Source organism: Geotrypetes seraphini, chromosome 1 (assembly GCF_902459505.1).
Source record: "Geotrypetes seraphini chromosome 1, aGeoSer1.1, whole genome shotgun sequence".
Classification (NCBI taxonomy): domain Eukaryota; kingdom Metazoa; phylum Chordata; class Amphibia; order Gymnophiona; family Dermophiidae; genus Geotrypetes; species Geotrypetes seraphini.
Window position 1 is genome coordinate 62527015 of NC_047084.1, and position 23355 is coordinate 62550369.

Genomic DNA, 23355 nt, shown 5'->3' on the forward strand with positions numbered 1-23355 from the left:
TGGGGACACGGTGGGGTAGAGTACGGAGGGGAGCGATCAGTGTTTGGGCCATGGGTAAACCGTGTTATAATAGCATTCACTATTATCCATGGTAGGTCTTGGAACCTATTACCGGTACTCGTGGATACAGGGGCCCTACTGAATCATCCTTAGTGGAGTCCAAGTATTAGCACAGATTTCAACCTGCGAAAAAGGAGTAATGGGAAAAAAAAATTTATACTACACGTTAAGGGAGAAAACCCATTGTTCCCAAAAAAGCAGGCAGAAACAAAATTACAATGCAAAAGACATTAGAACCAGCCAACATTTAAAAGTAAAAAAAAGTTCCACAAAAAAAAATAAAAAAAAATACCTAGGAAAATGTGTACAGTAAATCAAAAAGAAATGATCTCAGTCATTGAGTCAAAAAAGAGTCATCTCAATCCTGAAGTTCCTACAGCGCTGTAGCAGAACATGCAGTTAAGGAATAATAGCAGCTTTTCAAGGAGCCCCTTCCTTGTGGAGTAAACCTCAAGATTCAAAGGAAAAGAGGCAATATTCAGCCCTTGCCTGCATAAGCCCAACCACTTAAAGACAGGACTGCTAGTTATGTGGCCTGATTTAAGTGGCTTATTTATGCAGTGAGAGGCTGAATATCAGCACTTAACCCAACTCCACTCCTGGAATGCCCACAAGTTAGATGCTTTTGAGTTTGGTTCAGACCACTTGTTTTCAGTGGCACTTATCTGGTTATCTTTGCTGAAAATGACACTCTAAAGTCGGTTTACACTAGTATTCTGTAGTGGAAACTGAGTGCCCAGGTTCAGTTATAGCAGCTACTTCCCAGGACAGTACTCCAATCAGCTCATTTTTGAAAGCAAAGAAAGCGCATGAAAAAAATATATAGATTGCACACATAACTTCATTTGCAAAAGCTTAAAAACAGAAAAAATAGATACAGACCTTAGCATGGCTTCTACTTCATTGCAAATGGAGGTGTGCAGCTACACAATACTCACCTCATTGTGAGATCATAACATAACATCATATTTCTATACTGCATAACCATGAGTTCAATGCGGTTTACAAAAGTTGCATAATTAACAAAGAAAAGATAAGTAAATAACTACTCGGCCAGATATTTAGAGAACAGATAGGATTTCAGTTGTTTTCTGAAGTGTTCATAAGAGTAAGATGTAAGTAGCAGTGAACGAAAAACCTTATTGTGAGAAACTGCTTGAAGGGAAAGCAGATGGTCATGGTATATGCTACAATTAGAATGTGTGCTGGGATTTGAACCTATGACCTTTGGAAGATGAGCAGAGAGCTTTTACCTGGTGAGCCATAGCCACTTCCTTTTAGGTGTGGAGGTTCCTACCATGAGAGTTTAGTGATCTTAGCCATGTGAAGGTGAAAATATCTGAGATCACAGCTTAGTAGATCCCTAAGCTATCATATCAGATGTGAGGAAGAAAGATATTAGCGGAAGCTGCTGCAGTTCAAAGTGTACAAACCCTGGTCTCATTTTCCAGAGGTCATAGGTTCAAATCCCAGCACATATTTTAATTGTGGCATTCTACCTGGCAGGTGCACCTTGATGATCTCACAATGAGCTCAGTATTATACAGCTGCACACCTCCATTTGCAATGAAGTAGAAGCCATACTAAGGTCTGTTTCTGTTTTTAAGCTATTGCAAATGAAGTTATGTAATAACTTTATTTATTTATAATAACTTTATTTTTTTATACCGCCACAATCTTGCGACTTCTAGGCGGTTTACATTCAAGAGAGCTGGACATTCAGCGAGTTACAATATACAGATAGTCAGAGGAAATACAGAGTACATCAACTTTAAGAATGCGAAAATATAAAATGTACAGTAAGCTAAGAAATTTCCGAGAGGACCTGTTAGGAAAAGGTTGCGAATTACAAAAAATACATCGAAAATTACAATATACAGTTTAAGAATTTTCAGGGGGGACATATTAGAAGAATTGTCCCGAATTGCAAAATACGGTTTGATTAGGATTTCAGAGGGGGTATATTGGGAACGAGAAAAGAAAGAAGTTTTCGATGAAGATTCTGTTTAGGTGATATATTTGTTGAATAAGGCAGTTTTTATGAGTTTTCTAAAAGCGTTGTAGGTCAGTCTAGCTTTATTAATGTAGTTGTCTATCCAGTGTTGTTGTTTGTTTGCTTGGTATGCGAAAGTTCTATCCAGAAAGATTTTGTATTTACAATTGGTAATGCTTGGGTATGCAAAAAGATAGCGGTTTCTGGTTTGCAATCTATATTTTTTTCATGTGCTTTCTTTGCTTTCAAGAATGAGCTGATTGAAGCACTGTTTAGTCAGAAAAAAGGGTAGTTTTTTTAAGCAAGAAACCTAAAGCTGTGTTATTCATGTGCTGTGCTTCAGCTAATGGATGTTTTCCTCTATTTAGCAAATAGCATTGCTGTTTGTTCACAAAAATAGAAAGTTTTGCATGCAATATATCTGTTTTGATGTGCCCTGTTTATGTGGTGCCTTATTAAATGTATTTTGAGTTTAATAAAGCAAAAATAAAAACCCAGAGAGCTATTTAGAAGATAGCATTAAGGACTTCCAAAGAGTGCCTAAGTTCCGTCCATAGAACTCAGATTTATTTGAAGCCCAAACTAAGCTCAAAAGTAGACCTGGTTTTCATTCACCTACAATATAGGCATGATATGGATGCCCTAGGTCGCTCAGTGTTATGTAAATGAATGAAAGGATGTCTATATTGAATCATTGCCCAAAACATGCCCATTCCAAGCCCACGCCTATTGAGTTAGGTGTGAGTTTTAAACATGGGTGTCCATAAAATTGTAGATGCATCTACAAAGTGGCATCCACGTCCTTTGGATGCCTAAGTGCCAATTATCGCTCATTAAGGCTCTTAAATGGTTCATTATCCACTTACTTTGGATGCCTAAGTCACGCTCAGTGTTAGGCGTGATTTAGGTGCCCTTTATAGAATCAGGGCCTATCCAGGCACCTTTTATATCAGGTTTGGGTGCTTGAGAAGAGGATTGAGGACAAGATTGTATTTTTATGGCCACAGACTCTAAAAATAACATGTGTATTTGCCTCTGGGTCACCCTCAACTCCATAACCTTGGAGACAACCAATAGGTTTTATGCTCTATTGTTGAATACAGGAGTTATTTTCTATGACAGATCATTAAATATCAAAGCTTGTGTTTTGTTAATGGTTGCCAGACCTTTTTCCCTCCCTCCTTGAGTAATGTGCCATTTGGATTCATATGGACATGAATATTTTTCATTAGACATTCGTTAAGAACAAAACTGGCAGAACAGAATAACAAAAGGTGTAAAATATATACAGGTAGGCAATATAAAATGAATCAATATTACATTCAGCAATAATGAATGAGCAATATCCTCATGTTCAATGTGATATGTGACTCTGTACACTTCCAACCACTGACAATAAAAAAATACTTCAAAAAAATATTACATTCATTTCTACTATAGCATAATAAAAATGATACCTGATAAACACCTAAAACGATTTCCACAACCTTCTTCAACTGGGCATCCTACTACAGGAACACAGGGCTGTGTTTGAAAGGCACTACCATGACATGGGGATCCCCCAAACTGGCCATAGACCGCTGCTGTCCGTCTTTGGGTCTAAAATCCCAAAACAATAACAGTTTATTTAGACTGCACTGGCTTGGTGATACAATGGCTGCTGGTTTTCTACAAGCTTCCATATAGGATCATAAGCTGAGGATATAAAATGAAGGGCCTGCAGGGTATAGATAATTCAGTTGGCAATTACAACAAAGTCAGCATGAACACAATCAAGCAATATGTGGAAATGCCTAAAAATTAGATCAACATATGCAAATTCAAATATGCAATGTGCAAATTAGGATGGAAAATGTATTTCAGAAAACCATTAAGATCACTGGAAAAGTGACCACCTGAAATTTATTTCCTATGATGTAACCAATATTTTGGAAATCAAGAGCTTTAGGAGCCCCCAAGACCCTGACAGTCAAAAGGTCTTGAGGATGACATGCAAGTAAGGAGGAGGAGGATGGGAGCCAGAAAGGAAAGAATGGAGGAGACAAGAATAAAACCTAGAAAGAAAGGAATGGAGGTGATGTAATGATATAAGGCACAGAAGGGAAAAGGAAATGGGGAAGAGAGCTGATGGGTGAAGAGAAGAAATAAAAAATGATGGAAGAGATAAAAAGAGAGAGAAAGGGGTGAGTTTAGGACATGCCCAGGGAAAGGTTTTTACAATAAGTTTAACCAAATAATCCAAAATTCGACATAGGCAGTGGAGAAAATGCGCAAACAACTCTCCTTGCAACTCTGGTCAAATTTACAGTCTACACACGTGGGGGATAATTCAAGATATGGCACCCGAATTTAGGCAACAAAACAATACAAACTTCAAATGGTATTATATTCACAAAATATGAAACTATTGAAAACCATTTGCACAATATCAAAAATGGACACTACTTCTATATTCCAACTTTTAATTAAATTCACTACTTAAATAATTGATTTTAATAATTAAACTGTTGACTTTTAATCACATTACATTAATTAACTTCTAATGGGGACAAGCCTCAGACTTAGGACAACATGTTTCCCAAAATGGGATTACTTAAAGAGAGAAACACATTACTCTCTTATCTCCTTATAACATCACCGGCTATTACCCCATGTTCTCCTAAGTCTGAGGCTTATCCCCATTAGAAGTTATTTAATGTAATGTGATTAAAAGTCAACAGTTTAATTATTAAATTCAATTATTTATGTTGTGAATTTAATTAAAACCCGAATTTAGGCAACATGATAATGCTTGCTGAGGGCAAATTTTATAATGGCAATCCAGAGCACATGGATGTGAATGGCTTCTTTCCTATCAGCTACTGGAGTTCCTTTTGATTTTGAGTTCCCTCTCTTATCTTTATCTGTTTTTTAACTGTAAACCGCTTAGTTTGAGCCTTCCCTCTGACATAACTTCCTGGCCCCATGATCAGAAAGTTACGTCAGAAGGAGGGCTTGGGGCTGGCGTAAGCAGTTGGTAGGAGACCCTGCTCTCTGCTGGTGAAGAATAAAAGGATTTAAAAGGTACCAGGGGAGTGCGGTTAAGAGACTCATCATCACTGGGGGAGGAGGGAAAGGAGAGATGCCAGGAGTCTTCAGCTGCTGGGACTTGGGGATTTCTGCCAGACTCATCGCCACTATGCTGCTGTTGGGTGGTGCCCTGGTTCCTATGGGCTTTGGTGCATTTGCCACAGGAGAATTGCTACTGCAGCTTTGTAAAAGAGACCCTAACTGCTGGGTGTACCTTCTACCATAATGCATGCATTACAGGTTGTTCAAAATTCTATCATTAGGGTATTGTTTAGAGTGACAAAAGGAGAACATGTGTCTGACTATTATATTAATCTGTATTGGCTTAAGATGGATGTATGATTTTATGTCTGCCTGATCTATGGTTTGAAAAAGTTTGAACATGTGAACCCCTATTATCGAGAAATGCATTGGCTTCCTGATCGATAGGCACAAAGGCACACCTAATAAAGGACTGGATAGTTAAAGAACAGTTAACTTTTCTTTTTAAGGATGCTTTTGATAATTAGTTAACAATCTGCTGGTTAAAAATTCTTATTTTATTGTGTTTTTTTTGTTCTCCCTGCCTTTCGTTTTTACCCTGATTGTCTTACTTTTCTTTAAGGAATTTGTATTTCATCCTCTGTTTTCCTTGTGTTTACTGTTTGTTAAGTATGTCTTTTAGTCTGTTTGGATGTAAAATTGTTAACGTACTGTATTGTTTCCCAAAGATTGTAATTTTTTTAAAATGTTCATCGCTTAGAAATGTGATTAAGCGATTAATCAAAGATTTTATTAAACTTGAAACTTGAAACTTATTCCTAGCCGAAACCTGGCTAACCTCTGACTCAGACCCCTACATCACAGAACTCTGCCCTAAGGGATACAAAATAGAGTTGGTCTACCGAGAAAAAAAGTGAGGAGGAGTTTCTAGCCATCCTACTCAAAAACAACATCAGCATAAAGATTCTAGACAAACATTCCACCCCCCATTTGGATCTTCTAGCCTGCCAACTATCTGACGATTCACTCATAGGTACCCTGACCTGTATTCTTTGTTACATAACACCAGGAAAATGCAATGCAAACAAACAAGCACTCGAAGAATTCATTTACCAGAACTCTCTAACATCACCTCATAACCTGCTTCTTGGAGACATAAACATCCACCTAGAAGACCACACCTCCAAACAAGTAGAAAATATACTCTCATACCTCAAAGCACTGACCTACCAGATCCTCAATCCCCAACCCACACATGAAAAAGGCCACCAACTAGATATCACTGCATATGTGACCCTACACCCTCACAATCCTGAAATCCACTTCTTAAATGGGGCCTGGCATCCCTTCCTCTAGTCAGACCACTACAAATACACCTTCAACATCAACTGGGTTCAACGCAATAACAAACAACATCCCCTCAAAATCCCCTACAAAACACGCCAAAAAATTGAACCCTGCTATTCAAAAAATTTATCCAGATACCTTAACCCTCCCCCTCTTCCCTCTCCTCCCTGGTAAATTCCCCTCCCAAAGCCTTCACTTTGGTAATCTCTTCCTCCTCAAAATACCAACCAAGAATACAGATCCCTAAAATGTAATGTAATCTTATTTGTAACCTATTTGTAATATTACCTAGAAATGTCCAGTCATTTATACTATCCAATTTGCAAGTTCTCCTGGAAATTATCCAGCTATCTTACCTCTTTTATAACCAAAAAACAATTGTAACATTACTGGAAATGTCCAGTTAGCTCTTTTGTAATCCGCTTTGAACTGCAAGGTATAGGCGGAATAGAAATCACTAATGTAATGTAATGGAGGCTTGAGTTAAATTTAAATTCGGTTGTCTCTGTTATAAAATTTTCTTTAGAAGTCAAAGAAACCCGAAAAAAATGGAAGGTAAACGAAACAATACAAAAACAAAAACCTCCCAAACCCCAAGTAACTGGACAACGGAGAGAGACAAGAGCAGGACCAGCAGAACTACACACCACAATCTATAAATAATAATTATTAATACACGGGAGAGCCCTCAGTCACACAGCCACCCACTGGAAGACCCAGTGGTACAGGCTGTCACTTGGCTTACACCCAGAAGAGTGTTAACTGTGAAACATCCCCGGGCTCTACTCCGTGTTTTTTTCAATAAAGTGCACCCAACAGTGCTAAGTGTGAAAAAAGATATAATTAAATCAAAAAAACACACTTTACCATTCACAACAATTGTCTCTGCCCCTTGTCCAGGGGGCCAAAACGTCCAAGTCCAGCAAAGCAAAGAATACCAACAGGAAGTACTTAGCTTCTCCGTGGAAACAAACAGCCAGCAAAGATATTATTCGTCCAACGGGACTCCGTTTCGGGGGTGCACACCCCCTTCTTCAGGAACAGCTGGGCTGCGCTGTGACCATCCCAATCATCCGGCACAGCATAGATTGACAATTGACAAAGCAGGAAATGGCCCCCCGAAACGTAGTCCCGTTGGATGAATAATATCTTTGCTGGCTGTTTGTTTCCACGGAGAAGCTAAGTACTTCCTGTTGGTATTCTTTGCTTTGCTGGACTTGGACGTTTTGGCCCCCTGGACAAGGGGCAGAGACAATTGTAGTGAATGGTAAAGTGTGTTTTTTTGATTTAATTATATCTTTTTTCACACTTAGCACTGTTGGGTGCACTTTATTGAAAAAAACACGGAGTAGAGCCCGGGGATGTTTCACAGTTAACACTCTTCTGGGTGTAAGCCAAGTGACAGCCTGTACCACTGGGTCTTCCAGTGGGTGGCTGTGTGACTGAGGGCTCTCCCGTGTATTAATAATTATTATTTATAGATTGTGGTGTGTAGTTCTGCTGGTCCTGCTCTTGTCTCTCTCTCTTGTCCAGTTACTATTCTTGGGATTTGGGAGGTTTTTGTTTTTGTATTTATAAAATTTTCTTTAGCTTGGCACCTATCTACATATCCAAATTATTTTCCTTTGTTCAATCTAAGTGTTCACGTAGTTCACACAGTCTATTTAATTTTCATCTATCAAAGGCTGTCGCTATAAAAAAATATCATCAATGTTTGCTTTCTTATGAAACCTCTGTTACTGACCTCTGTGTCTTATCATCATTTTCGAAAGCAATTGAAGACACATTTGTTTGCTAACTAATCAAATTTTTCTAATTTGTTTTTTTGGTTTTTTCTAAATATTTGTTAACTGCATTGAACTTACTGGTTATGTGGTATATAAGTAATTTGTTATGTTATGTATAAGGTGAATAATAAATACAATACAATACAATAAAACTGAAGATGGAAATAACCGTATGTTAGCTTAAAATGACCAAAGCATACTAAACTTGACTCTCTGTATATCTAACAATTCTGTACACATGTAAATTCATATTTTGTTTGCCTATGCATTTTATATGTCAACCTTGTTACCCAGTCTGAGCTTGCTGGGGAGGACGGGATATAAAACTAACCAAATAAATAAACAAACAAACATTTTTCTTTGTATTAACTTAATGAGAAACTGCTAGGAACACCCACAACAGTTTATGCAGAGGTTTTGCAGTCAGTAAGGGGTTAATTCTTTAAATGGTACCTAGCAGTGCCTATCTCAAACAACCACTAGGCGCCATTTACAGAACTCAATAGACTAGGTCAGGGTTTTCCGGCCTGATTCACCAGTGCCTAACATGGGCACCTACTGATGCCTAAGTCATCCCACACCTATTTTTTCCGCCCCCTAACCATGTCAACTTTTTAGGTAGGCGCCTCGATTTAGGTATAGAACTCTTAGGTGTAGAACTTCTGCATAGAACTCTTAATCATTTAAAAAAATTTTTTAAAAATTATTATTAGCTTGGTGAAGTAACGTGCCAATTAAGTTCATTAATCAATTTTGAGTTCCGTGTGGAACTGTGTCCCTAATCTAGGTGCCATTTATAGAATCAGCCCCTTAACGTTTAATAACTGCAAAACTTTACCACATGTTGGTAATCAATGCTACAACTAATGTGTGGCAACTGCAAGCCCTCCACATTAACTGTTAGGGGTGCTGCTAGCCAGTGGTGTAGCATGAGGGGCAGGGGGAGGTCCGCCCCGGTCACCCTCTTGATGAGGGCACCAGCCCCCATCCTCCTCTCCGCCCACGTCCCTTCCTTCCCTGCGTGCTGCTTTCCTTCCCCCGTACCTTTCTAACACTCAAGGCGTCATCACCAGCCCCAATCTGCGGCTCACGCCAGCGTCAGCTCTTCTTCTGACATCACTTCCTGGACCCGTGCCTAGGAAGTGATGTCAGAGGAAGAGCCAACGCTGGCGTGAGCAGCAGTTTGGGGTTGCTGCTCGCGCTGCGAACGTTAAAGGGGGTATGGGGAAAGGGAAGGGGGGTGTGTGCACGGCAGGAGGGGGCAGAGAAAGAACGGATGGTGGGAGGGGCAGAGAAGAAAGAGGGGGAGGGGCTCCACCACCCCAGGCGTCTCTCACCCTCACTACGCCACTGTTCCCAGCACTTACTCGGTAGCATTGTGCAAATGCCTCCATGTTAATTGTAAGCTATAGTTCCCACCCATTCTCTACCCCATTCTGCATTAGCTTTTAATGCAGCAAATAATGGCCCCCTTTTATGAAGCTGCATTAGGATTTTTGATCGCTGGCTGTGGCGGTATTAGATCCATCCTCATAGGAATTCTATGAGTGTCAGAGCTTTTACCGCTGCGGCTGGTGATTAAAAAAAAGCTTAATACAGCTTCATAAAAGGAGGGGGAATATGCATTATCAGTAGAGATAGGCAAGCAGAAAATTTTTATATTGTATAGTTTACCTTATCTGGGGATGTTAGTTTATTTAGCTTTTTTTCCATCACATTCTTTTGTGAGCACAAACTATTATTGGCAAATGATAAAACATTAATTTTCATGGTTTTTTTCTGCTCATTTTCATTTGATAATAACAGTGAGTTCAATGACATGGGATATGTTGTTGACATTTGCCATATCACTGAAAATGAAAGCCCTAGTTGCCACGTTAACAGCTAAAACAACTTAGTAAATAGGGCCAGATGAATAACTGGTTAACTTTGTCTGCTCAGCCATAGCTGAATACTGATCCCCAAAGTAGATGTCGGCAGATAAAACCCAAATTGCTCACCCAGTCTAACATGCTTTCCCTGCCAATACTATTCTAGCTACATACTGTACCTCTCCTACCTGTAAGCTATACATTTTGATCACCTGCAGAATATTGATCCTTATCTAAGTCAGATTTGTTGCCATTCACCCTTGTTAATTAGCATTTTCAGCAACATCAAGTGGCATGGAATGCTGCTACTATTTGGCTTTTGCCAGGTACTTGTGGCTTGGATTGGCCTCCGTGTGGCTAGATGGACCATTAGTCTGATCCAGTAAGGCTATTCTTATGTTCTTATATTCTTATGTCCCATTTTATTTCCGTAACCATTTTCTGTCTCTTCCTGCCTGACAAACTTAATACTATCCTTAACAGACATGTTGATATCTCTACCTTAACTTTTACATTGAACATAAGAACATAAGACTAGCCTTACTGGGTCAGACCAATGGTCCATCAAGCCCAGTAGCCCGTTCTCACAGTGGCCAATCCAGGTCATTAGTACCTGGTCAAAACCCAAGGAGTAGCAATATTCCATGCTACCAGTACAAGGCAAGCAGTGGCTTCCCCCATGTCTTCTCAATAACAGACTATGCACTTTTCCTCCAGGAACTTGTCCAAACCTTTCTTAAAACCAGCTTAGCTATTCTCTGAGTGAAAAAAATTTCCTCCAATTGGTTTTAAAAGTATTTCCCTGTAACTCAATGGAGTTACAGGGAAATACTTTTAAAACCAATTGGAGGAAATTTTTTTCACTCAGTCTTTGTAATTTTGTCCCCCAGTCTTTGTAATTTTTGAAGGAGTGAAAAATCGATCCACTTGTACCCGTTCTACTCCACTCAGGATTTTGTAGACTTCAATCATATCTCCCCTCAGCCGTCTCTTTTCCAAGCTGAAGAGCCCTAACCATTTTAGTCTTTCCTCATACAAGAGGAGTTCGAACCCCCTTTACCATCTTGGTTGATCTTCTTTGGACTTTTTCTAGTGCCACTATATCTTTCTTGAGATAAGGAGACCACTGCCTTACAATGTTTTTTTCAGGAAAGGTAGTATATCATGTCTAATAAACCATGCACCATAATTAGTTAAATGTAATTTTAGATAGAACTATCATTTTAACATACAGATGCAACAGATTTTAACATTCTACCTGTGTTTTAGTACAGCCATCACATTCAGACCAAGGACCATAGGGATTCCACTGGCAATTGACTGGATGTGGAGTCCTGGAAAGATATCAATGACCTGTTTGTTAAAATGTGGAAAAAATTGTCTTAGTTTCCAGTATTTGACTGAAAAATATACCGTATATATTCAAATATAAACTGAAATTTTGGGACCTAAAAATAGGGATCTTGGTTTATATTCAGGTCCTTGGGTCTGCACCCACCCTCCACCGCCGCCTGGACCTATTGCAGGCTTACAGTGGGCCTGCCTGAAGCCCTGGTGGTCCAGCAGTGAGCCAGGACAGAAGTGATCCTTCCCGTGTCCTGTCCCAGTTGACTCTAAACCACCCCGCCTCCCTGACCCCTTACCTTTAAAGCCCTGGTGGTCTAGCAGTAAAGCAGGAGAGGAACAATCTTCCTATGCTCCTGCCCTGTGAGAACTGCGATCAGAAATGCCTGTCATGAGTTCCCATTGCAGTCTCGTGAGAACATGAGAACTTGCGAAACTGTAATGGAAACTCGTAGCCGGCTTCTAGGTCATTCTGATGCAATTTCCTTTAGGCCTAATTGACACTGATAATTGGCAATCAATACCTCATAATTGACGCTTATTGGAGTTAACTTAGAGAATAACAGAAGGACAGAATTTGTCCCTGTCCCTGCAGATAACTGCAAGAAACTACCCCGTCATTCTTTAGTGTCTATCTCAGCTGCAATCCTTCTACACCAGCATTTTTCAATGCAAGGCTCGAGGGTCAGTGGCTGTGCCCATTCATACTCTGATTCTTATGTGAGCCAAGTCTAGGATAATCAAGCTATTGTGACATCAGTAATGATGCTGACTCTTAGGCATTGGTGAAATGAGGAATTATGACATCACAATCTCAGCTCTGGAATGCTGCTACTCTTTGGGTTTCTGCCAGTTACTTGGGACCTGGGTTAGTCACTGCTGGAAACAGGATACTGGACTTGATGGACCATCAATCTCTCCCAGTATGGCAATGCTTATGGTCTTGTGTTCTAACCATCCTGTGTCATTCTTTAGTGTCTATCTCTAGCTCAGTCCTTCTACACCAACATTCTTCAATACAAGGCTTGAGGGTCAGTGGCTATGCCCATTCATACTCTGATTCTTCCCTCTCCTTAAAGAATGACACGTAGATGGTTTCCTGTGGTTAACCGCGGGTACAGGATCAGGGACAACACACACAACTTGGTAGGTGCATAGCACAAACTAAACTAAACTAAACTAAACCTTAAGTCTATATACCGCATCCTCTCCACGGAAGTGGAGCTCGGCACGGTTTACACGACCTTAAAATATAAGAAGAGAAAGGAAAAAGTTTACATGACCTTATATATAGAATGGAAGAATAAGGGGGAAAATAGAACTACATGTTAGAGAAGAGCCAAGTTTTCAGTTGTTTGTGGAATAATTGGAGGGAGCCCAGGTTCCGCAGCAGGATAGTAAGGTCATTCCAAAGACCTGTGATAGTAAGGTCGTTCCAAAGACAAAGTGGTGTGCATCATGTTCAGTGTGTATATCTAAAAGAGGGCATGGTTAGGGAGTGGATCATGAGTGTGATTGTGAGTTATGAACTACTGTGTTGTGAATCAGTGTGTGCACAACTTAGGCATCTAGACCATGTTTTTCTAGGCTTAAAATGGGTGTGTCTAAATGTTATGATGCATACCGGCATTAAGCGTGATTCTATAGGATGTGCATAACTATTAAACAGTAAAAGCATATTTAGTGCCACACTAGTCAGCCCTTAATGCACAAACAAGATACATTCCAGTAGGATCACACCAAGCTATATCTGTGCCCTGTGCGACTCACCCATGGACCCCCTCCCCCCCACCCCACCCACTTTGCTAATGTGAAGAGACGTGGACTGGGAGTAATTTTTAAATTCCCCATATTTGCACCCTCTATGACTGTACCACTCACTCATACAGCCATTATGAAAATGACATGAGATTATCTACAGAGAGGGAAAGGAATGTAGCGCATGCAAGAGTTAGAAATTCTATGTTTTCAGTTGCTGGGGTGAAATTGTGGAACACATTGTCAGGTCAATTGCGCTTAAGTAAGACCAGAGATAACTTTAAAAAAAAAAACTCTTGAAGACACAGTTATTTGTTGATGCGTTTATGTGAACGAATTGAACTCGACCGGCAGTTTATGCAAGATCAGAGATATCTTTAGAATTCAGAGAATATAGGGCTCCTTTTACTAGACGGCGCTAGAGGATTTTAGCATGGGCCACAAGGTAAATGCTCTGACGCTCATAGGAATTCTATGAGCGTCAGAGCATTTACCTCGCCAGCCTATGCTAGTAACCTCTAGCATCGTTTAGTAAAACCCAGCGATAGTTATTTGTTGATGCATGTATGTGAATAATATTTATATGATCACCAGTGTGGGTAGAAGTAGATTTATTAGATATACGAGGTATTGTTTTAATTATTTTGTATGTTGATTGTAAACTGCCTAGATTTTTAGGTGGTATATAAAAATTTTTAAATAAATAAATTAGTACAACTCTGTCAATTCTGGATCTCGTGTTGCTGTTTCTGCAGAGCAGTGCTTCTCAACCAGTATGTGGGCATATTGGTATGCCTGGGGAAAGCCTTTGGTGTGGCTAGACAGAAATGTGGTAGAGTGGAAGACTAGCCTAATAATTAAATCAATGGGCTGAGAACCAGGGAAACCAGAGTTTAAATCCCACTGATAATAATAATAATAATAATAATAATAATAGCTTTATTTATATCCCATCATACCTTTTCAGTTCAAAACGGTTTACAGTAAAGTAGAAATACCGTGTAGATACTGCAGGTGTCGATACAAGTGAATAGAGCAGGGAGATTACAGCATTGGTTTAGAGGGGGGGAGGGAAGAGGGTGGGTTGCACAGGTAGGAGGAGGTGCGTGTTGGGGTTGTAGGTAGGCTGGATGGGTTTGGTGTGATCAGATAAACTTGTCGAATAAGTGGGTTTTCAGCGATTTTCTGAAGGATTGGTATGATGGACAGTTCAGGAGGAGTGCACTTAGGGTGTTGTTCTAGATGCCTGCCTGAAAGGATAAAGAAATTTTATCCTATAAAGAAATTTTTTGTAATGACATCCCTTGGGAGTGGGGATGCTTAGATGAGTTGCTTAGCGCTCCATTCCCTAGCAAAATTAATTGCTCATTACAGATAACAAGTGGAAGTATCACAGGTTTACCCACTGGAAATATGGCAGCTTTACTTCTTAACTGTATGCCTCCTCTACTGGCTTCAGTTTGATATGGGAACATGTGGGGCTCTGTAATCTTGCAAGAAACATAGAAACATAATGGCATATAAAGGCCAAATGGCCCATCCAGTCTGCCCATATGTAGCATCTACTATCTCCTCTTCTCCCTAAGAGATCCCATGTATCTGTCCCACATTTTCTTGAATTCAGGCACAATCTTTGTCTCTACCACCTCTACCAGGAGACTATTCCATGCATCTATAACCCTTTCTGTAAAAAAGTATTCCCTTAGATTACTCCTGAGCTTATTTCCTCTTAACTTCATCCTATGCCCTCTCACTGCAGTTTTTTTTCAATTGAAAGAGACTCACCTCATGTGCATTTATGTCACATAAGTATTTAAACATCTCTATCATATCACCCTTCTCCCGCCTCTCCTCCAAAGTATACATATTGAGATCTTTAAGTCTATCTCCCGTACGCCTTATGATGTAGACCATCAACCGTTTTAGTTGCCTTCCTCTGGACTGACTCCTCGAATATTGTGTGTGATTCTGGTTGCTGTATCTCAAAAAAGATATCGCAGAATTAGAAAAAGTACAGAGGAAGACGACAAAAATTATAAAGAGATAGGAGAGACTTCCCTATGAGGTAAAGCTAAAGTGCCTAGGGCTCTTCAGTTTGGAGAAGAGATGGCTCAGAGGAGATATGATAAGAACATAAGAAATGCCGCTGCTGGGTCAGACTAGTGGTCCATCCTGCCCAGCAGTTCGCTCACGCGGCGGCCCTTAGGTCAAAGACCAGTGCTCTAAATGAGTCCAGCCTCACTTGTGTATGTTCCAGTTTAGCAGGAACTTGTCCAACTTTGTCTTGAAACCCTGGAGGGTGTTTTCCCCTATAACAGACTCTGGAAGAGCGTTCCAGCTTTCTACCACTCTCTGGGTGAAGAAGAATTTCTTTATGTTTGTACGGAATCTATCCCCTTTCAACTTTAGAGAGTGCCCTCTCGTTCTCCCTACCTTGGAGAGGTTGAACAGTCTTTCTTTCTCTACTCTATTCCCTTCAGTATTTTGAACATTTCGATCAAGTCCCCTCTCAGGCTCCTCTTTTCAAGGGAGAAGAGGCCCAATTTCTCCAATCTCTCACTGTATGGCAACTCCTCCAGCCCCTTAACCATTTTAGTCGCTCTTCTCTGATGATAGAGGTCTATATAAAACAGAGTGGAATGGAACAGTAAAGTCACTGACTCCATAAGTTCAGGCATCTGATTGATGCCAACAGAATGAAGCACACACACGTACAGTATGCATTAGTGTTCTCTTCTAGTTCATGGGAGGATGTGGGGTTGATGATCATACAGAATTTGATTTGGTGGGCTGCAAGAATTCAACAAATTCACAAGTGCGCCACAAAATAAAAAAGGTTGAGAGGTCCTGCTGCAGAGCACACAGCAAGAGGAGTCAAATGTATGTGCCTAATAGTTGCAGACAGGTGAATAGAGAGATGCAATGAAGATTATAGGGGACATTTTCTTGTTCTGAAACATGCCTAAAAGGGTTTTAAAATGGGATCAAATGGAAGTTGCTTGGGGAATATCATACACAGAAAAGTGCTTTAAGGAATAACATTTGTTAAATTAGCATAAATATATCTAGATTTAGTTGTATAAGAGAAAAAAAACACGAAAACAAAGAAATTGACCCTGAGAGATCCACAGAGAAGAAAGTCCAAGAAAAACCAAAAGACACTGTGGAGTGACGATGTTCCTGAAATGGACTTTATTGGAAATTTAAAGTTCCAAAAATCAATGTATACAATCCACATAAAAATAAAATGATCCACATAAAAACCTTATGTGGATTGTTTACATTGATTTTTGGAACTTTTAACTTTTCAGTACAGTCCATTTCAGGAACATCGTCACTCCAGAGATAAAACACGAACACATTGCTTCTGAATTCTGTTCATTGATCCCAATTAGGGATTCTCAATAGCTCTCTTTAAAAGTGGGAACAAAGTATGCATGGAGCAAAGTATGAAAAAAATGCCTAAGCTTTTCTATCAGGATTGTATGATATTAAAAGCACCATAGCATATTCCAATGACACTGTTATCTCCTTCAAAGTCTGAACTTAAAATTCTATTTTATACTGAAAAGAGTCTTTATGGAATTTGGATACTTACCATGAATTTACTTGCAAAATGCTTGTAATTTCTAACAAGAGAAATACCTCTAATACCTGAAATTTAAAAAGAAAACATTATTTTACTTGGGAAGCACATTCTTAGGCTGATGTGCAATTTATCTACAGTAGTGGAACAATAAATGCAGACAATATCTTATGAGAGCAGGGGTTGGAGATCACTGAGAAAGAAGTGTTGCTCTGAATCAGAAGCAGAAGGCTCTTATTTCAATTTGCTGAAAAATAAGTACAATAGGTGCTATACAGGGTATTTAAATTTTTTCTAAAGAAAGCTTTCTTATATCTATCAAGCATTACAAATTACCTTTTCCAAAAGGTTTTAACAGTAGCAAGCTAACACAATGTTACTTATTCTCTATTTCTTTGGCTATCATGCAATTGATAAAAATAAAAAAAAAAAGTCACTCTAAACTTTCAGTTTCTTTTCCCCAGAGATAGATTCAAGAACAAATTTTTGCAACAGTTTCTTATGCTTTAATATTGCCATCTTCTACAGACATAGGTGCAGCTATACTCAGGCGAGGAGCGCAGAGAGAGGGGAGACATGATTGAGACGTTCAAATATGTCATGGGCCGTATCGAGGTGGAAGAAGATATCTTTTTTTTCTTAAAGGACCCACGGCAACAAGAGGGCATCCGTTGAAAATCAGGGGTGGGAAACTTCATGGCGACACCAGGAAGTATTTCTTCACCGAAAGGGTTGTTGATCATTGGAATGATCTTCCACTGCAGGTAATCGAGGCCAGCAGCGTGCCAGATTTTAAGAAAAAGTGATATAAGCATGTGGGATCTCTTCATGGAAGAAATTAGGGGGGTGGGTCATTAGAGTGGGCAGACTTTGGCCATGGCCCTTTTCTGCTGTCATTTTCTATGTTTCTATGTTTCTATGTTAGGTGGCACACTAGGGCAGTGCTTCTCAACTCGGTCCTGGAGTACCCTCTTGCCAGTCAGGTTTACAGGGTATCCACAATGAATATGCATGAAATAAATTTGCATATAATGGAGGCAGTGTATGCAAATCAAGTTGATGCATATTCATTGTGGATATCTTGAAAACCTGACTGGCAAGGGGGTACTCCAGGACCGAGTTGAGAAGCACTGCTCTAGAGCACCAGACAGCAGTGAAGCCAAGGATTCAGAGAAAGATATAAGGGACAAGATTCAAAGGCGCCCACATTTGGGTGTTGAAAAAAAATTGGTGCCAAACTCTGATTGATTGCAACTTTTATAAAGCGAGTAATTTTCATTATTTTGAGCCATCTGCAAAGATTTTAGGAGTACAAGTTGACAGGTTAATTATCTGGTTGAGCTCATTCTTAATATTGAAAAAGCTGAGACAGATTAGGACATTTTTTGACACTCAAAAATTTAATAGTTCAAGTTTTATTACTCTCAAAATTGGATTACTGTAATTGTGCCATTGTAAAACGTTCTAAGACCTTGTTGAAAAAAAATGAAGATTGTCCAGAATGTTGCAGTTAGACTTATTTTTTTCTGCACAAAGATACAACCATGTGCGCCTCTCTTGATAGGTTTACATTGTTTGCCTGTAAAGGCCAGCATTAAGTTAAGAGCGGAATATGGATAGTCCTTACTTCTGCCCATATACACACCCACCCTTCCTCCTGTCCCAACTAATTAATAAGACAACACACAGAATTATGGAACATAGCTGCAGCTCTTTATCAATCCACAATAGCAAATAAATTAACTTTGCATATATTAACATCATTAACACATTAAATTACATTACATTACATTATAGATTTCTATTCCGCCATTACCTTTCGGTTCAAAGCAGATTACAAAAAGAGTTATGGAAGAAGGGTTACAACGTTAGATCAGAGAAGGTTTCCAAGAAAGGGAAAGGTGGGATCTGGGGTTAGGGAGGGGCTGGTAAGAGGGGGGTTAAGCTTTATCATGGTATTAAGCTTTATTAAGGGATTTCTTGAAGAGTATAGTTTTTATTTCCTTTCTGAACATCTTGTAGTCTGGGGTTGTTGTCAATAGGTTGGAGACTTGGTTGTCTATCTGCGCTGCCTGAGTGGCCAGTAGTCCGTTGTATAGTTTTTTCTGTTTTATTTCTTTGATTGGGGGGTAAGTGAATGGGGTGTGTGTTTTTCTATGCCTGGTAGAGGTGGTTTGGATGAGGCGGTCGTTTAGGTAGGTTGGGCTGTCTCCATTTATAGTTTTAAATAGTATACAGTAGAATTTAAATTGTATTCTTTTGTAAATATCAATTGAACAACATCAGCAAGCTCCTCCTGAGCTACCCAGTGTAAACATCAATATATTGCCCCCGACCCCGCCACAAACAGCAAGAGTCTGAGGGGTGGCATGACCTCATGCCCCTTTAACCGGGTCACCTGACCCCAAGGCACAGCTCCCAGCCGGCCCACTGCTCATCGCCGGATGAGCCCCAGTATCCAGTAGCTTGGGAGACCCACCCTCCCAAGCTACCATAGCCACCAACACACGAGCGGGCGGGTGGGGGAAAAACCACCCTGGAGGACCTTAGAAAAAACCGAGTCCTCCAAGGTCCCTGCTTTATTACCTCCCCCGTGCCGTCAATCACCCCACTGACCCAATCCTTTGCCAGCCTTTTGGCACGAGCCACTCCTCCTCTATTTCCTCCCTAACTCTCCCCTACTACAGTTCCTCCCCCCCAAAAAAGGCTTTGCAGGTGACACATGGGCCACCCAGCCCCGTGTTACAATACACCCATTGAAACAAGCTCTCGGGCTACTCTTTAAAATATGTATGCTGGCTAGATAACAGTAACTATAGTTGGTCAAGAGGAGATCTAATGTCCTGACGCAGTCACTTGAAACATAGGTATGTTGGTGTTACTAGCTCTTTTCAAAAAAACCATTAAGATAAGTTAGCACTTTGAAATCTAATTTGAATTTTTATAAGATTTTGTAAAGGTTGTACATTGAATAAAAAACTGCAAAACTCCAATAGATAGAATAACCATTTTCAAACTAAATATATATATATATATATATATATATATATATATATATATATATATATAATTTTTTTTTATGAACATTTCCTAGATGTGTTTGCCCTCAATATGTATATCTTTTTGAACCATTTTTGAAAAAAAAAAAAATCCAAATTAAAAATGCACAAAAAACAAATATCGAGATTGGCCACACAGATATGCCTAAGAGGGTCCCAACTGATATTCAGCTGGGACCCTTTATTCAGGTCCTAGATGAATATTGGCCAGGACCCTCATAAATTCTAGTGGCCTGCACATTAGAGAATGACACGGGGGAAATATTTATCACCATTCCCGCCCCATCCCCGTGAACTCATTCCCGTCCCTGCCCTGTCCCCTCGAGCTCAGTCCCTGTTCATGCCTCGTCCCTGCGAGCTCAGTCCCCGTCCCCGCCCTGCTAACTGTCAGATCTCATCTGCATAAGCCTCAAATAGTTATGATTTTATACTGAACTTATTTTATTAAAGTATAAAAAGAGACAATATTTTGTATAATTGTCATTTTATAAGCACATATAATACAGAGCAAGAATCAACAAAACCCCTGTCTCTCCTCCCTTTCACAAATATCCCCTCTACTATTGTGAAAACTGAACAAACCAAATTGCTGCAGAATGCTACATAGAAAAATCAAGCTAACAGAATAATTCAGTCACACATAGCAGGAATAGTGTCAGGGGAGTGCAACTAGGGCAATTGCCCCCTGGTTAGAGAGAGAGCCCTAAGCCAGCTGGAAGCTAAAGAAGCACAGCCTGGGCTTTGCGGTCCCCAGTTATATCTAATACCAGCTCTAGCAGGATATATATGTCAAATCTGAAATATTCTAATCACAAAATATAAAATGAATTTATTTTATTCTACCTTTTGTTGTCTGGTAATTTTATTCTTCAAATTTCATTGGTCTCAGGCTATGGTTTTGGGTTCCTTCTGTCTTCATCATGGCATGGCTGGCTCCTGAAGGTAAAATAGGCCTAGGAGGAGCTGGAGAGGAGATGCCGAGTCTGACACGGGCACAATTTTTTTACCACAGGAGCAAGACTTTTCACTTCTTCCAAGGGGCGGTGAAAGATCTTGTCCCCATTCCCACGGGGCAGTGAAAGGTCTTGTCCCCATTCCTGTGGTAAATCAGTTGCAAATGTCCCCATTACTGCGGTGACCATGGTATATATATAAATGATAAGTATGTGTGTAAATTATAGAATCCTATTATCTACTACTACTGTTTATTATTTCTATAGCACTATCAGACATATGCAGCATTGTACTTTAAACACTGAAGAAATGGCCCCTGCTTGAACAAGCTTACAATATAATTAAGATGGACACACAGGACAAAAGGTGAATCTATGAATATTGCTCAGGTAGGGATTTACAAGGGGATTGATGAGGCAGATAGGGTAGGGGACTATAGAGGGAATGACAAAGATATTGGTGGTTTACAAGTTAGCAGGGCTAGAACCTAAATGCAGCTTCAAAAAACTGGGATTTCAACCTGCATTTGAATACCGTCAGAGATGGAGCCCGACACACCAATTAGGTGGGTTATTCCAGGCATATGGTGCAGCAAGGTAGAAGGGATGGAGTCATGAGTGGGCAGTAGAGGAAAAGGGTACTGACAAGAGAGACTGATCCGACGAACGGCGTTCTCAGGGTGGAGTGTAGGGATAGATAAGAGAGGAGAGATACTAAGGAGTTGCAGAGTGAATACACTTGTAGGTCAGTACGAGAAGTTTTGACCATATGTGGAAATGGACAGGGAGCCAGTGAAGTGACTTCAGGAGCAGAACATGAGGCATGCAGCAGCAGTCTAAACAGATTGTAGGGGGAGAGAGATGGCTAAGCAGAAGACGTGCAAAGAGCATATTGCAGTAATCTATGTGAGAGGTGACGAGAGCATGGATGAGGGTCTTGGCAGCATGCTCAGAAAGGAAAGGTCAGATTTTAGCAACATTGTAGAGAAAAATTCAGCAAGTGTTGGCAGTCTGCTGGATATGCGAAGAGAAGGAAAGAGATGTCGGAAGATGACCCTGAGGTTGCGAGCTGAAGAGACAAGGAGAAGAGTGTGGAGGAAGGAGAGGAGAAGAGAACGGAGGAAGGGGAGAGGCGGGTTTAGGAAAAAAGATAAGGAGTTCAGTCTTGGCCATGTTTAATTTTAGGTGGTGGCAATACATCCAGGGGGCTACTCCGCCCATGCGCATACTCACTGGCAAAGAATGCACTATCAAATAATTGTGCATACTTTTCTGTCAGGTGGTGTTTTGTAAGAGGTTATTTATGTGTGTAAGTGGGCACTTACGTGTTTAAATGATTGCAATACCACCATTTCCACATGTTGTTTCCACCTAAATCAAGGTGCCTCTTATAGAATTACAGTACCTGCTTTGTGCTGGGATCACACTGAGAAGCACGATATTATCATTTAAAGGGCTTTTAGTGTTATAACTTGAACACATAAGTGACCGGAAGCACTACAGAAATGCAGGACACTTCAATAGCACTTCATGTACTACATTTTATGCACAAACTATATAACTTTACCCGTACCTTTATCCAAAAAAGTAAAGTAGGAAAAACAAGATCCAAAAATAAAAGTGGAGGAGAAAACTGTTTTATGTATTGTAGCTATTGCTTTGTTTTAGCTATATGAATTTTGATGATGCTGAAATCTAGATGTTGAGATCAAACGGAAAGGACATTGAAACCGTAACACCAACCAAACGCATGCGACATATACTGCATGCCCTGTGAGAGCTGAAAGTTTTATTCACTCAGGGCTCCTTTTACAATGCCGCACAATGCCTTTTACAATGCCTTTTAAAATGCCGCACACGCTTGCCACTACTGCCTCCTTTTAAGCAGGCGGTAAGTTTTTGGCTAGCGTGCACTAATCCTGTGCGTGTGCTAAAAACTTTGTAAAAGGAGCCCTCAATTTCTAAACTTGTTTTCCACTCAACTCAAAATCATACCTCTTCAGAAAAATCAGATGAGATCTTTAAAACTAGTTTAAGGGAATTATGCAAGAAAAAAATAATTTCCTTACCTTCATGCTGAGGACAGATGGGGGTTATGAAATCCCTTCCAGCAGCCAAATGATACACATCTGCACAAGGCGGAAGGAAAGTATTCTGCCAGATCCAGCAGAAATCACGTTCCACATTCTCCTAGTTCCTCCTCTTACCCAAGCTCCCTCCTCCATACCCCTCCTTCTTTTCTATCACCTCCTTCTTTTATTTTTTTCCTTTTTCTCCATTGCCATTTCTCAGATTTTTCCCTGAGAAAGATTCTTAGGAAGTATTTTATTTCACAAGGCAACTGTGAATGACTCTAAATCAATAGCTGAAGTCAGCAGATGCTATCTCTAGGGGTAAGAAAGCTGTTAACCTTCTGACGAAGTGCAGATGTTGGTAAGGGCTAAGCTTTTAAGCCATCGGCTTTATGTAAAAGGACTTGGGAGCAAGTGCCACAGTGGTAACAGTTTGTTTATGGAAGTGTAGTGCAGGCAGAGAAGAAAAAGTTA

The 23355-nt window shown here is 40.1% G+C and overlaps 1 protein-coding gene across 1 annotated transcript in view; it reads right to left on the reverse strand.

The window, feature by feature from the left end:
• C7 (complement C7) overlaps nt 1-22973 on the reverse strand; it is a 91584-nt gene extending 68611 nt beyond the window's left edge. The window contains exons 1-4 of the mRNA XM_033932246.1: nt 22879-22973; nt 16810-16865; nt 11368-11443; nt 3511-3652 (exon numbers count right to left, since the gene is read on the reverse strand). Coding sequence (XP_033788137.1) covers nt 3511-3652; nt 11368-11443; nt 16810-16865; nt 22879-22884 — 280 coding nt within the window. The 5' untranslated portion in view covers nt 22885-22973. The remainder of the gene's footprint in view (nt 1-3510; nt 3653-11367; nt 11444-16809; nt 16866-22878) is intronic.
• Between the last annotated feature and the right edge of the window lie 382 nt (nt 22974-23355).